Source organism: Prenolepis imparis, unplaced genomic scaffold, assembly GCF_030444845.1.
Source record: "Prenolepis imparis isolate NDT839.2.m4 unplaced genomic scaffold, iyPreImpa1.0 SCAF_7, whole genome shotgun sequence".
NCBI lineage: Eukaryota > Metazoa > Arthropoda > Insecta > Hymenoptera > Formicidae > Prenolepis > Prenolepis imparis.
In genome coordinates, this window is record NW_028141165.1 from 14,724,761 (window position 1) to 14,741,532 (window position 16,772).

General features: G+C 29.8%; 1 protein-coding gene and 1 pseudogene across 4 annotated transcripts in view; one reads left to right on the top strand and one right to left on the bottom strand.

Moving 5' to 3' along the window:
* Nucleotides 1-333: 333 nt before the first annotated feature.
* The window catches only part of LOC145938051 (putative fatty acyl-CoA reductase CG5065), a 28,674-nt gene continuing 12,235 nt past the window's right edge, over nucleotides 334-16,772 (top strand). Inside the window, exon 1 of one of the 4 annotated variants that reach the window (XM_083041382.1) lies at nucleotides 334-403. Coding sequence is in view for 2 of the 4 variants with exons in the window: in XM_083041383.1 (XP_082897509.1) it covers nucleotides 2,547-2,563 (17 nt within the window). In the remaining 2 variants the exon portion in view is untranslated. Of the gene's footprint in view, nucleotides 404-1,985; nucleotides 2,564-16,772 lie in introns of those variants that run through there. The other 3 variants (XM_083041383.1, XM_083041379.1, XM_083041381.1) reach the window with 3 other exon arrangements.
* LOC145938132 (uncharacterized) lies at nucleotides 8,210-16,589 on the bottom strand (annotated as a pseudogene).

Here is a 16,772-nt window from a genome sequence, read left to right on the forward strand (position 1 = left end):
ACTCCACGGGGTGGAATAAATTTTTTTTGCAAATCTTATCATAATTATCGTAAAATGTGGACTTTTTACTATAAATTAAAAAAAAATGCAAAGTTCGTACGATTTTTTTTCGCGGAGTTATTACATATGAAAGTTATCCATACATTTTTTCCAATCTGTGTATACACTTATATTTAATTGTGTACGGATTTTTGCGGCGCAAATTGCTTCAAATTCAGAGTAGGTAATATAGAGTAAACATAGAGTAGGTAATAAAGGGGGGTGGAGGGGGGTAATTTCAAAAGACATTATAAGGTACATATGAAGTTTGTGTTTTAGTTGCGGAAGTTACGGTGGTGGCGATGCATGCATAAGCTGAAGTAAACGGCGGTTTTAAACTCCAGTGAGACTCAGCGCGCACCAGGTAAGGAGAATGGAAGTGCGTGCGTATTGCATGAATTCAGCCGAAGAAAGTTCTTCCGTGTTTGTCCGGCGCGAAGTGGCCTGGTGTTGCATAATACTTTCGTTGCAGATGAAGGAAAGTGTCTCCTTCTCTCTGTCCTTCTTTCTTTCGCGTTTCCCCCCTCTTCTCTTCTCTTCTCTTTTCCGCTACAGCAGCGGGAATGCAGGTATCTTGCGTCCGACAGGTTTCTTATACTTTCTTACTGTTGCATGTAACAGTTAAAAGTATATAGTACACGAGCGACTTTGGTAATTGCAATCGAAATCTTTATCAGTATCTTCATTTTTGTGCCGTCGATGTAAATGGTGTTTTGTAGATGTGTACGTGTAGATTTTTAAATAAATAAATAAAGTGTGCCAAGTCGGAGGATAAAATCGTTTTCTCATGACGGAGACGCGCGCGAGCGGATGTTATCGGTAAATAACTCCGCGAGCGTATAAAACGAAGACTCGAGTTACAATTGAGTTTAAAGGCAACAGCTGGCTCCAACAGATTCAATTACAGCTTCCGCTTAAATACACGTCGACGACGACGACGGGTATCTAACTAAAGTGTTAAGCGGATTGCACTCACCAGGTTCTTCGAGAAACAACTTTGCCACTTTGTTTCGTCCAGGAGCTCTCTAGAAAATTCTTACCCGGACTCTTCAAACGCCTTTATCCACCTGTTGACGGGTCGTCTTCAACAGTTTTGCTAATATATGTTAGTAGTTATTACTCGTGTGAAGAGTCACTGAAGCTATATTATTATAGTAATTAAAGCTATCCCACATACCACGCATATTCAAAAATTCATCAGAAGATATCTTCAAATAAGATATCTTCTGAACGACTTTTGGATATGCATGGTGTGTGTATTATTATTCTTTTTTTTTTAATTATTGAAGCTATATTATTATAGTATAATTGAAGCTATATTATTACTCCTTTTTAAAATTATTTGAAACTATTATTTGAAACTATATATTGAAGTTATATACTGAAGTTATTTATTGAAGCTATTATTTGAAGCTATATATTTGAAGTAGCTATATATTGAAGTTATATATTGAAGTTATTTGAAGCTATTATTTGAAGCTCCTATTGGAAACTATATAGTTTTTTCCCTTAAATCCATTGCTATGTAGCATTCAGCAATATATAAAACGTTAAATTTTGTACGAAGCGATAATATTTTCAAATGTGATAGCTTTTTATGCAATGTTTGTTACACAAATGTTTGTTATACAAACATTGCATACACATTACGAATAAGTTGAAGAAACGACTTTGATGAGTCTCCAGTCTGATATGGAAGCAACGAAATCTATGCGAACGACGGCGAAACAGTCCGGAACGCGACCCGATCGATTTTTCGGCCTCGGTCGGGACCACCTGAATTTCTCATCCCTTTTACACAACTCCCTACTCCCTACGCATGCGTTACATTTCCGTGCCCTCTTCTCTCCCCAGTACGCGTGCACACACGTTTCTCTGCCAGCTGTCGCTGATATAGGTGTATGCAATAGCGCAAACGCACAAGACGATACCGCGTGATACCCTACGTCGGCGCGATTAGCAACATCGACGAAGCCAAGCCAGTGCTTCTCGCCCCTTTTGTTAGGACAGTTCGCTCTCTTGGCACGTTCTTAGTAGAGTCCAGGTGATCGAGGTCACCCCCCGAGATCGAGATAACGCGCGGTGCAACGTGTCGGAATCTCGGAAGAATTAAGTAAGTCCTTTTCCACTCCGGGGAGTCTACTTTTGCGACCTCCAGGATAGCGTGGAAAATCACGCGCGACTTCTCTCTTCTTTCTCTTCTTTTCGCTCGGTCGACCGATTTTTTCGGTAATCATTATGAGAGAGAGAGAAAGAGAGAGAGAGAGAGAGAGTGCAGACGCGCTTTTATCGGCGTTGAGAATTAGACTCGCCTAAAAAAAGTGGGCTATGCGTGAAAACGCGTTCGCACGCGTGTGGAAGTCGCGATATTCTTTATATACGTGTCGAAAAAATACATGCCAACCAAGTTACGCAACGGAAAATAGGAAGAACCGGGGAAGAGAAAGAGAGACGGAGAGTGGTGAGAGAATAGCGAAGAAAAACGGTGTACCGAACGGACTAAGGGCATGTCAACGCGCACACAGTGAGTCGTGACACACATGCTACACAATCACACATTTTAATTTGATTTTAATATGATTTTAACAGAGATACATCTTACAATTAATATGATAATACGCACCTATTTCCAGACACGTGCAAAATGGGTGTCCAATTCCATTTGAAAATAGCAAATGCAAAATAATTGAAACCTTTTCATTGTAAAATGCAAAATGCTTTTTAGACACTCGTTTAAAATAGGAAATGGAAAATAAATATTTTTAAAATAAATATAAATTTTTTTAATATTTACATTTTTTTATATTTAAATGTTTATTTCTTATTATTTATATTTAAACCTTGTTTCATAATTAAAATATGCATTATTTAAAATGAAATAAGATAAATTAAAATAAGATGAATTTAAAGTGGAAATGCAAAATGTAAAATGCCTATTTTGTATTTTGCATTTAAAATATACTTTTCCTTTAATAATTTTGATTTAACATGTTCAAAAATTATTAAAGAAATTTGATTGCAATGCTCTTTAGAAGTGAAACGTTTAAAAAAATTATGAAACAAATTCCACTTCTAAAGAGCATTGCAATCAAATTTCTTTAATAATATTTTAAAAGGTTTCATAATTAAAAGTGATGCCAGAATGAGGACTTGTACAGGACATCATTGCATTGTACATACATATTATTGATATCTCGATTAATTTTTAGTTTGCAAAAAAAATGCATTTAAAATAGAAAATAAGTAATAAAAACCTTTTAAATGAACATGTTAAATGAAAATTATTTAAAGAAAAAATGTATTTTAAATGCAAAATACAAAATAGGCATTTTACATTTTGTATTTCCACTTTAAGTTTATCTTATTTTAATTCATCTAATTTTATTTTAAATAATGCACATTTCTGCTTGTTTCGCACGTACTATCGATTTCTTATGCAATTTATTTACTTTCAAAATATTCTCGTACGATATCTGTCACTAGAAACATCCACACATCTTCAAAGTCACATCTTTAAAAATCTTACATATCTATATGTAATCTATAATAATTTAATCATTAATATCTGCTTATTAACAATAAATTACCTAAAATTAACTAATTTTTATCATATTATTATATCATAACATCTATCTTAATTAGCAAACGCATCTAATTGCTATCCAATTTTTTTCAATATTATAGCACGTTTAATTTTTTTTTTTTTTTTTTTTTATTTAAAGGCTAACATAACTTATCAATGAGAAAAAAATTTTGTTATAATTTTTTTACATATCTTTATGCTGTTGCATTATTCCTACACATGACTACACCTGTTCTATACACATAAGATAAGATCGTACCAAAATATTGATAGTATAATTGTTATGACATATCGAATTAATAATATTTACAATAAAATATTCAGATCAAAATTATCTTGAATACTTTTTATTAATGCGCGATCCAATTATGCGATAAGAAAGAAACCAGAGAAAACTCGTTTTGCTAAGTTATTTCATGCGAGAAAATAAGGACATATATATATATATATATATATATATATATATATATATATATATATACAGGGTTGTCCGATGGTTCGCGTTTCACCTGTCGTGAGCAGATTCCTGATGGGATCATTTGGAAACGATTTTTCCTCAGCGAAAATGTCGAGGGAGGTCATTATTTTTTGCATGTTCCCAATTTTTGTTATCATGTATCTTTGTAACTAAACCTTAAATTACAATTCTATTAAAGTAAACTCTATCTGAAATTAACTGAAGAATGTGATTTTGTTAATATTTTATTTCCACAAGGCTTAGTTTGTGAAAAACCCTTTATTTTCAATCGCTTATAACTCGAAAATTATTGGTGCCTCGACATTTTCGCTGAGGAAAAATCGTCTCCAAATGATCCCAGGAATCTGCCCACGACAGGTGAAACGCGAACCACCGGACACTCTGTATATGAAATTTTTTTATATCGGCCAACATATAAGAGAAATTACGGACTTTAATTTTTGTTAAAAAAAAATGTCCAGAGCTTTTTTTATTTTACTCTTCTCGCTTGACGCGTAAAAAGGATTGTAAATTAATTAATTCTAATCTTCATATTCAAAGCCCGCCATACTGATGTTTACGCACATACATGTAGGCGAAAAGTATAACTTCTGGTATGGCTGGCTGATCGATATTTGGAGCGCATAGGTCGATCGATCGCTTTCCAAGTTACCACGTGCCATGACGGCGACAATGCTGCGTTAACTCTTCCGCTATGAAGGGCATATATATTTACGTTCTTAATAAGCAATCCGACCGATCATTTGAAGAACATATATTTATCAGCTCTGCAAAGTTGACAATACAGTGATTTTTCCCAATTATAATTTTTAATCCATAAAATTGCAAAAAAGTTATCTTTCCTAGGTCTTTAATTGTTTTTCTAGCAAATAATTGAGAGAACTTTATATCAGAGTATTATTTATTTTACTTTCTATTTTTATTTTGAATAATTACAAGTATACAAGATGTTTAATCTGTCACATTAGAAACTCAAGTTTAAATCTATAAGCATTTATTTACTTATTTTATTTTATAATTTTCAGAATTTTATATTATAATTTTCAGAATATAATAAAGAATGAAAATTGAAATATAATGACATATGATTAAATAATGTTACATTATTATGACAATTAAACAAAAGGTTGATATGATGTGCAACGGGAAAATAATAGAATGAGCAAAACAAATAATATAATGAACGATATATACAGGCAAACAAAAATTGGAATTCAAAAATTTTATGTTTATAATTTAACTGATATAATATAATATGCACTGCTATAATATAATATAAATATTTGTGTAAAACATATATTGTGCAAAACATTTTTATTTGCGAAAGCAAAAGATCTACTTTGTACTCAATCTATTTCATATTAATCAATGCGAATCAATTAATATATAATATTTTATATTTCTAACTCATATTTTATAGAGTATATACGTACTAAAGAAGAGGACATCTGTCTCTAAAAATATTATATTATATGTTAAAATTAAATTTATTTCTCACACACACATTTAATAACACTATATCCCAAAAAGAATTATTTTTATTAATATATTGCTTGGTATAATTTAAACAAAGTACCTTATTTTTTTGCTAATTTAATTTTTTCTTTCTTGCAATTTTTTTTCCGAGCATAAAACCAAATTTTTCTTAATATATCCCATGATTTCTTAATATCCTGCATAATTCTCGATAAATATTTGTCTTATTAAGTTGCATACCAATAATTAATGCCAGTTTGGAGAAATAAAGAAATTCTTTTTAATTATTTAAATTATTATCCTTCTTTATCTTCTGATTATTTTTTTTAGTTAATTGACGGGATTTATTTATTGCGATATTATCTTCCATTTTGCATTTCCTTATAATAGATAGATAGATTTCTTCTAGATTGTTTATAAATTGTGCAATCACATTACATACAATTTGTCTTCAACATGTTGTTCTATTTGATTAACTTTTCTTGATTTTTTTTCTATTTGCCTGTTGATCTCTGATTTCTTTCATTTTAAGCATTGGTATGTGGAGAGAAATGCCTACACACTTTAAAGAAGTAGAGGCTCCGATATATGCGTAAATTAATGCTTTAAAACTTTCCCGTCCGCCCAATTATTTTAATATTTATAATAAATAAAATTAAATAAAATAGCACGAAGAAGGCAAATAATATAATAGTAGTAATTATATAATAGGAATTGCAAAACTTATAAACAATCTGGAAAGAAATCTATATTGTTCATTCAATGCGTTCAGTTTTAAAATACGAGGCGCATTTTTAAAGTAAGGTCCGTTTTGAAATAAAAAAAGGATCTCAACATATAAAAATAATTTATTATAGCCAAAAAACTTCAACAAGCTTACTTTATTTTTCCACATAATCATCATTGACTTCCATTTATTTTTTATATTGTTTCAACAGCTTCGTAATTCCATTGAATTTTTATAATTAATTTTGTTCTTTATAATTATTTACGCTTCGCTTTTATACGCTTTTTTCATGAGTCTCAATCGACGAGTTAACAATTATATAAATTGTTTTTCTTTATCGCACATTAAAGTGAATTATTTTTTTTTGCATGCCATTTCATTTGCGTTCAATAACACAGTTCAACAAAAAACAACTTATTTTCAGACACATAGGAACAAAACTGAGTCATTTTAATGCTAGTTTTTTTTTTTTGTTGAACTATGACATGACAAATCTCTTTTCTACAATAATATTTTTTTAATGGTATGATAAATATATTTTTTACAATAATTAATAATATGACAAATATTTTCTACAATAATTATAGACAAATATAAACAGATCTCCCAAGAAATTAAATTAATCACGTCTTTGTGTACAGTTAAGCTGTATAATAGTTTTTTATAGCTAACAAGGGAACGGTCGGAAGTGACCCTTACCGATTTTAATGGAGGGGTTTGGATATGTTGTAGAGCATTAAAAAATATTAGACCCATATAATGCTGCGTATCTCGACGTTTAGGGAGTAAAACACCCCCTTGAAGAAAATCGGTTTTTTTATTTCTGAGCTAATAACGTCAAAACGGTAAAAGATATAAAAAAATGTTTCAAATAAAAGTTTTATGGTTTTTAATGTTCTTTAAAACAGTGTAATAATATTTTTCAAAAATGTCAAATTTTTCGAAATTTCCCTCCTAATTTTTAAAAATTTTGAAATTTATCATAATCGGTCTGATAGCATATTTAATGCCAAATTTAACCGTATATAATAAAGTTGTATTCTGATAACGCATTTTTTAGAAATAAGCTAGAAACGCCTTATGCTATCAGACGCTCGCTACTCATGATGCCAGTTTTTCTTTCGTAAGTTCACAGAGACGATGAATTATCAATAAATAATTTATATATTACAATTTATATATTTATATTTAATAATTAAAATAATAATTTATATATTTATAAATAAAACTTTATAAAAAATAATTTAAATTTATATATGAAACTTTTATATTTCATATATTAATATATTATAGAGCAATTATCTGGCTATAAATAGTTTACATATATGTGAGCTGAGAATGAAAAAATATGTGTTTATGCACTTAAAAATAGATAGAGGAAAATCAACAAGGAAAATCTCTTTGACTCGATGTTAAAGATCAGAGAATAAATAGATATGTTTATATACAAACTACACAATCTATGATTCATCTATGATTTCTATGACATAGACGCAATAGCATATTTTTATTTATAATTACATACAACTTTACATTTTTTGTTAATTAATATATTAATAAATACGTTTTTATTGTATTTTTTTGAGATTAATTATGTTAAATTATATTACACTCGATAGGATATCTGTACCTGTAAATTTGTTCTTTTTTATTACAATATTCAAAAATAGTATATTTGAACAATTAAGGATTGATTCCGTTTTATATATATATTAAATATAATATTTATTTTTAAAGGAAAGGAAAAATAAATAAATAAATATAATACAAAATATAATATAATATAAAATGCTTTAATAAGTGCTTTATTCATTATATGACATTTTTTTATAAGTATACATAAAATACACTGTACATTATGATATCCCACACCAAAAATATAGTGTATAAAATATCAGAAAAGTTAATATAAGTAATGTGAACATTATACTTATTGCTTCTCATTGCCCTTTTTTGTTATTTAGTTATTATATTTATGGTTCATAATGTTTGATTACAAAAATGATGATCGTGAAAGAAATGTTTTATACAAAGAGATTTTTTACACCATGCGCATGCAATTATAGCAACTTCGCCGCAAATGTCGCATGTTGGTTTTAAATGATTTTTAAAACAAAATTCAATTGGTGTTTGAAATTCTTTCGGTCTATTCGGTATATATCGACTTTTAAACCACGCAAATTTAAATAAATTTTGAAACCTGGGCGATGAGAATTAATAATGTATTAATAATTGCAATTTCAAAATATTATTTCTAACATGAAGATCTATGGCGAGGTTTAACAATATAACAGTATCAGAAAAATGTTTAATAAAATTTTTTCATAATCGAAAGCCGTATACATCTAATGGTTGTATTTTTCCCGTTGTACCAGCCGGAATAGTTAAATAACCAATATCTGTTGCAGAATTTGGTCTAATTTCTGAAATTATATTAGGACAATGTCCACTCCACGAATCTAATAATAATACCAATTTTGGTCTAACTTTCGGAAAAAATACATCTTTTAACCAAGTTTTTACACGATTTGATGTTAATTTGCCTGATTTTGAAGCCATAACAAAAATATTAGGCGCTTCAAATAATGTTTCCTGCACTTTTGGGCCAAACGTTCCTGTAACTTCTTTCAATACAATAAAAAGAAGCGATAATAATCTACCATCAGCGGAAATAGTCGGCTGTATAGTATAACTATGCGTGGTTGCTGATATAGATTGTACATACACACACACACACGCGCGCGCGCGCACATGAGATGTAAATCCGACTGGAGGCAACCTTCACGTAGTACATCAGTAATGCGTATGCCGGCGATACTGTAATTTTCAAGCCTTATAAGTCAAAAAGTACGTAAGAGAAATTTACTTTATTATAGCGTTTTGGAAAGCTCTCGAACTAAGCTACAAGAATATGTAATAAAAAATCGAGGTTTCCATTTAAGATTTTTATGTTGACCATAATCGTGTTTTTCAAGGTCATACCAAAGTCAAATAGATATCATCATCTAATAGATTTTTTTTAAGCCCTACTCCTTGGTGTGAAACATTTTTCCAATAAATTAATATTTTGCAAGATTTTTAACCGTTGCGAAACTTTTTGCCAGCACTGTATACTAATAACATTAAACGCAATACGAGCGAAGGAATTCTGAATCGCAGATTTTGTCATATAATTTGTTAATACAATTGAAAAAAAACCTACAGCGCGGCTTCTATACCACGATATTATAAAAATCGAATCGTGGAAACATAAAATATAAAATACAAGGCTCATATGATTAAAATCAATCTAATAAAAAGGGCAATGAGCCGTAGCAGGAAGTTGGTGCTCAAAATTAATTTATTTAATTAAAATCAAAGTATAACAAACGTTTCGATCTACATTAGATCATCTTCAGTGTACCGCAAATAAATCAAACCTGTACGTAAATACAAACTAGTTGGTAGTAATAAACTAAAACATAATTCGCACCGCATAATTAAGTTAAGTGACTGAAACGCAAAAATATTATAAACCAGCTGTCATTCAAATAAAATACTTAAATATTCTAAGCCCGCGGTCGTAAAAGTAAAAATTTTCGGGCTTAAATAAACAAAGTGACACGGACTCATTATCTGATGAATATACCCTTTCTTCCCTCTACTTCTTCCTTCCCTCTCCCTCCTTGTTCTTCTTTCCACTCCTAACATCCTTTTATTTCCATATATATCTTTAACGTCTTTCAAATTATGTGTCTTTTGTTCGCGAGTATTAACAACTTCCCAACAAACGTCTCACATGTTCTACAAATAGTAATTTTGAAGGATTCTCGGGAAATAATTCTGTATGTATTACAATTTTTTTTCTTATTTGGATAACTTTTTCACTTTTCTCACCTAATTAATCTCATTACAGTCTATTACTCAAACGATTATGGGGATGTTTCGACAATTCGTTAAATCAATGTACACATTTTAAATCATAATTTGTCGTTAAAAAATCGATTTTTTTCAAATTGAGATAACTTAGCGAAAAATTATCGTATCAAGTTCCGCCAAAGCGCCCTTTAAAGAGAAAAGTTTGAATTTTTATGTGCTTTTTATCCCATTGAGCTACGTCAACTGATTTACGTCGTGCAATTCAGGAAAGTGGACCTTCTATTTATCAGTTTTGCAAGTTCTCACTCTGTCATTTGTCATTGAAAAACTGACCATTTCACGTAATCGGCACTAAAATTTTCTCAAACTACAGACTTCAAGCTTTATTTTCGTGTTTTAAACACCTTGATATCATAATTATTAGCTGAGTTATAAATTCTTGAACTTTTATCATTTTTTAGTACTTTTTAAGTGTATCATATTTTTTTGGCCAAGTGTAGTATTATAATTCATAATTAGTAGAGAAAAATATTCGATAACAAAGATACGATTGGAATTAACTTTCAAAGTATAAAGCTCTTTTTTGTCACTTTCTCTCGGTTCGTTGATATCAAAACTTGGCGAAAATAGATAAAAGAAAGGAGAAAAATCATTTATTATACTTCCGAAGATTAAACATCCTGAAATTTTTGGGCGATCTGTTTATATTTGTCTATAATTATTATATATATAGAAAATATATTTGTCATATTATTAATTATTGTAAAAAATATATTTATCATACCATTAAAAATTATTATTGTAGAAAAGAGATTTGTCATGTCATAGTTCAACAAAAAAAAAAAAAAACTAGCTTTAAAATGACTAGTTTTGTTCCTGTGTGTCTGAAAGAAGTTGTTTTTAAACTGTGTTATTGAACGCAAATGAAAGGGCACGCAAAAAAAACAATTCACTTTAATGTGCGATAAAGAAAAAAAATTTACATGATTTCTCATTTTGATGGAATAATTTAATATGACTGAATTAAATATGACTATTTTGGAATTAAAAATATTTGTAATTACCGACTGATTTATCAAATGGTAATTACTGACATTTTAAATTCCACATTATCGATTATCTCAGGTCAAACATGTATTAAAAATCGATGTATACATTGCATACGTGAAGTCACTTTATACTACGTCCACATAGATTTGAACGTAAATATGCATCGGCAATATACATGCATTCTTTTTGAGGATATTATATATATGTATGTATATATAATATATATGTATATGATGTATGAGATAATAATAAGATTATAAAATATATTCAACAACAAGATTGATTGACTAGTACAATAATAGTACAGATATACAGTATTTATGGCGAGAAGAAACATTCTTTAAAATTTATACATTTTTTTTTATTTACATCTTATAAATAAAACAAATCTTTAATAATTGTCAATATAAATGGATTATATTAATATATTTTTATCTATTATCAATAATATTACCTATAATATACACTCCGCAAAATAATTAAGGGATAAAAAAAATTGTCTAAAAAATAGGTAAATTTTAAATAGCTGTAACTTTGTTTCAAAAAATGAGAATTTAAATTCTAAAAAAGGGTTTTAAAGCTTAAAATCTCTACTTTCGAAAGGACACACATTTTTTACTTTCTTCAATTCTGGTATTTTTTATATACAGAAAACGACGAACTTAACGAAATGGAAAAATTTTTTCTCACTTTGTAGACGTGTTGCATGCACAAAAAGATTTGAAAAAAGTTTTTGACTTTTTCACGGCCTGAAGTTTTCTCTGCAAATGTTTTTTAAAATTTAAATTTCGATTTTTCCTTATAAAGTTATCGAGAATTGAAGAGAAAGTGGTCATTTTTACTTTGATCGTTAATAACTCCGTTAAAAATCATTGTACAGCAATTTTAAAACTGAATTCTTAAAGCTGAATCTTTGCTCTATATTATAGTATGATATAGTGGCCGAATTTTTTTAACTCGTGAACTTTTTTACAAATAGGTAAAAATAACGAAAAATTTCGCGAGTTTTCTCTTTTTTGTTTAAATTTCGAAAAAAATTACGCAAGGTAACTAAAAAAATTTTATGGACTTAACTTTGTCTCTTAGTACCTCAAATTTAATGAAAAATCACAGACTTGCTGTGATAATTTCTTTATAGTGATCCGTATGTTCAAAATGCAATATTATTATTATATAAAATTATAATAAATTATGGCTCGTGTGTATTCTATAAATTAATAAAAGAAGGCCAATTTAAACGAGCTATATCAATTCCGGATGTCAAACAAACTTTATTATTACGAATAACATAACAATTCGAAATATTAACAACGTATACGTTTTGACTGTACGACAGTCATTCTCAATACATATAGATTTCCACAATTAATTTATAATATTCAGTGATAAAACATTTGAAACGAAAGATTGGATTTCCATGTCTAAGAGCGTATATTAAATCGCATGTCGATGATTAGTCTAAATAATGTCTCGCAATGTTAAAAATTAATCTGGATTATCTTCCATAAAGGAAAATTTTTCCTGCTCCGATTTTGTCGTTAGTAAGCGAAAAGTGAGGCAGTTTGATTTCTTTAGAAGACGATCTCTTACTGAATTCCATAACTCGAAGGTAGTTAGAGTATTAATATTAGAAATACAAGTTTTTCTTACTGATTTATCGTTAAGACTGTTATTAGTTTTGTATGTTGATGTGACCAAGGAGAGAGAGAGAACAGTTAAGAATTATTATTATAGTTTACTTAGTTTAGTTCACTAAATCTATTTTTCACATTATTTTATTATCAAGATCGATTATTAGAATCCTTGTGCAAGTTTCTTACTTCCTGCTTTGTCTCATATTCAACGTGAGTTAGGTCAGTGCACTGTCTTCGATAAATCGTCTCCGATGATAAAAGTCTCTCGCGAGCCACTTGTAATTATATCTTGAGGCCAGCTTGGAAGTGAATTATTTTCTCGCATCGAGTAAAGAGAGAGAAAAAAGTAAGAAAGGGGAGGAGGAGGAAAAAGGAAAGAGTGGTTAAAGTGATAAGCGTCTAACGTAAACTCGGCCTTGATAGAACGACTGTTTGTTGATTGTGTCAGGAGTAAACAAATGTTTCACAAGTCGACGCTCGATTTATGAGAAACTATTTAATATACATTAAACATTCATATCTCGATAATAAATAATGATAATAAATGTTACGGAGAAATTGATGCTCAATTGATGAAAAACCATTTAATTGAATATTAATAAGCATTAAATATTAATGTCGATAATAAATCTTCATAAAATAATGACTAATGACAATGCATTAAAGATACATTCATTTCTAATAAATGCATCTTTTTAACTCCTTTAATACACAATATTTGTTTGCAACAAAATGGCAAAAAAAATTGTTTTTTTTTCATTGTAATGTAAAATAAATCGGAGAGAATGTTATTTCCGGGACCTCTCAATTTGATGGGTATTTGATAGAGTTTTTACTGACAATGAGAAAAAGAATATCGCAAACTATGATGCGTCAGGATTAATGGTTTTCGAAATATCGTTTCAAAATTTTAATTTTTTTCGGCAAGAAATTATTTTCATAGAAATTTTTCATTAAATTTTTTTAATATAACAAATCTAATTTTAATTTCAGTCAGAAATGGGGGAGGGAATCCGTTCTAAGAAGAAGTAATAAAACATTTACATGTGGGTTTTCCGATTTTGACAATCTTTGGATATGCTTCTAAAAGATATTTAAAATTAGAGAAATTTTCCCGATCTGATTTTTTGCTCTTACATTCTCTTCTTTTTTCTTCGAAATTTCCATTAAAAGAAAGAATTCTCGAAAGTATTAGAGATTTACAAAGAGCAAATTTCCTGACCGAAATAAGATATTTTATAAATTATTCCAATATTTGATTGACCATGCTATTCGCCGTATCGATATTGAAGAGACATTGTTCCCCGATTATATAAATCGATTTTTGCCTCGATTATAAGGTCACAAATAATTCATCCATATTTCTCGAGCAAACGAATTTCAAGTCTTCTCTCGTCAAAATGCCATATTATATGAAAAAGTAATCCAAAATCTTAATTATTTTATATGTTAAAATATATTATGATCCTAAAAAATCTAAGAATAATATTAATTTGTTAATTGAGATTACTTTGTGAAATCTGCATTTTCGGAAATGCATTGTTAAATACTGATTCTGTAAAATCATACTTTTATAAACTTGTTCTTGTTTAAAAATTGTTTGTGTAAAGATTCAAAATTTTATAAAAATAAATTGCGATTTTTCTAAAACAAACTTTAAAATATTTGATACCTTGAAGTTTATTTCTTCAATAAATTAAAAATTGAAATGCAAATCATGGAAAGAATTCTTAAAGCTTTTGTGAAGCTTCTCAATCATGATTTTATTATTATACAAATAAAATAAAATAATTTTATTTTTTAACAGAGAGGTATTACAATTTTTTAAATTGATATCAGTCTTGTTATTTTTAATATTGTTTGAGAAAATATATAAAGAAATATCACACTGAGCAAATGACATCCATATAACCTTTCGCTCAGCTATATCACGAAACTGTGTTCGAGTGTGTACAATATTAATAATAGTTTTTCCGACGTCGGTTGATGACCGTCACCACGGTTATATTGATTCGAGATATGTATATACGATAGAAGAATTACGATATTCCAGGTCAAGGTGCAACTATAATCATTGCATAAATCATGCGTAAGAACACGCGCACAAAGCTTTGCATCTCTCTTGCTTCTTTTCAAATATTCCTTATTCTATTCCACAACGATGATTAATTAAGGATGGGAAATATTTAAAAATGGTACAGAATTCATGAAAATTATACAGATCGTTTCCACTTTGATATTAAAGCTACTGTCAAAATTTGGATTTAATTCACTAACTCATTTAAAAGTTATTGCAACTTAAATTTTCGCTAGTTTTACATACACTACGCAAAACAATTGGGGGAGCGCCTTAAAACTTACAAATTTTATCAATTTTTAAGAAACCACATTTCAGCTTAGGGAGATCGTAGGATAATGTTTCTAGGCGCGTTTGAACGGGTGAAGCCTCGACTTTAAGGTGGGTAAGGTTGCATTGTCCGCCTCATCGAACTATTTTCTTGTGAGGCCCAAAATCAGATCGTGAAAAAAATCTGAAAAGGGCACTTTTTGTACGCAAAAAAAATTGGGACCTATTTTACGTACAAAAAGTGAAATGTCCTTTCACTTTTTGTACGTAAAATAGGTCCCAATCGATGACATCCCTCCTTTTTCCATAGACGGCTATAAAGTCAAGGACACTTACACCTAAGGTCACTACAAAAAGTGAAATGTCCTTTCACTTTTTGTAGTGACCTTAGGTGTAAGTGTCCTTGACTTTATAGCCGTCTATGGAAAAAGGAGGGATGTCACCAAAAATGCCATCACATTGGCTTTGAAGTAGAAAACTTTCTCCTTAAAATGGCGCAAGAAACATTGCTCTATCATATTTAGGAGCTCTATCATATCATATCTGAGCTATCGAGTCTCATAGTCACCCCTGTATTTTGCAAGATTTTTAGTAATATCACCGGCATTCATGTTATCCGATGTTGTACATCAGGAGGAAGTTGCTCGGTCGGATTTTGCATATCGTGTGTATGATGTGTGCATCAATGTTAAATATGATGGATGTGTATGATGACTTGCGTGAAATCGAATGTTTCTTGTTTTTAACATATGTACATCAATTAATGTTAAATACCTAAATGATTTGTGTGTACATACACACACACACACACACACACACAACACACAAATAACTCTCATTTAGGTATACATCATACACATGATGTGCAAAATCCGACCGAGCAACTTCCTCGTGATGTACATCGGATAACGTAAATGCCGGTGATATTATTAAAAATCTTGCAATATACAGAGGTGATTATGAGACTCGATAGCTTAGCTTCTAGATACGATAGAGTAATGTTTCTTGCGTCATTTTAAAGAGAAAGTTTCCTACTTTAAAGCAAATGTGGTGGCATTTTTGGTTCTATCTCTTCTTTTTCCATAGAATAGCTACAAAATTATGAAATTTCCAGATTTTTTTCACGATCTGATTTTGGGCCTCACAAGAAAAAGTTCGAAGAGGCGGACAATGCAACCTTACTCACCTTAAAATCGAGGCTCCACCCGTTCAAACGCGCCTAGAAACATTGTCCTGCGATCTTCTTAAGCTGAGATATGCCCAGTGAAAACAACCTGATGAAAGTGAGGTCAAAGTGTCATCAAATTGATGAAGGATATAATGTCAAAAAGATAGATTAAAATATCTGATATATCAGCATGATATATCGTGCGCTTTTAATATATATACCTGTTCATTACTGCAGATTTATTATTCAATACATTTTAAAAATTTTGCAAATTAACAGATATGCATGCGAATAATAAATAATCTACTAATATAAGCCAACTAGAGTTTAGGTTCTTGTAGTGTTTTAGTTTGAATAAGATGCGCAATTACATTAAACCACACAAAGATATCATACCGAAATCATCACGAAA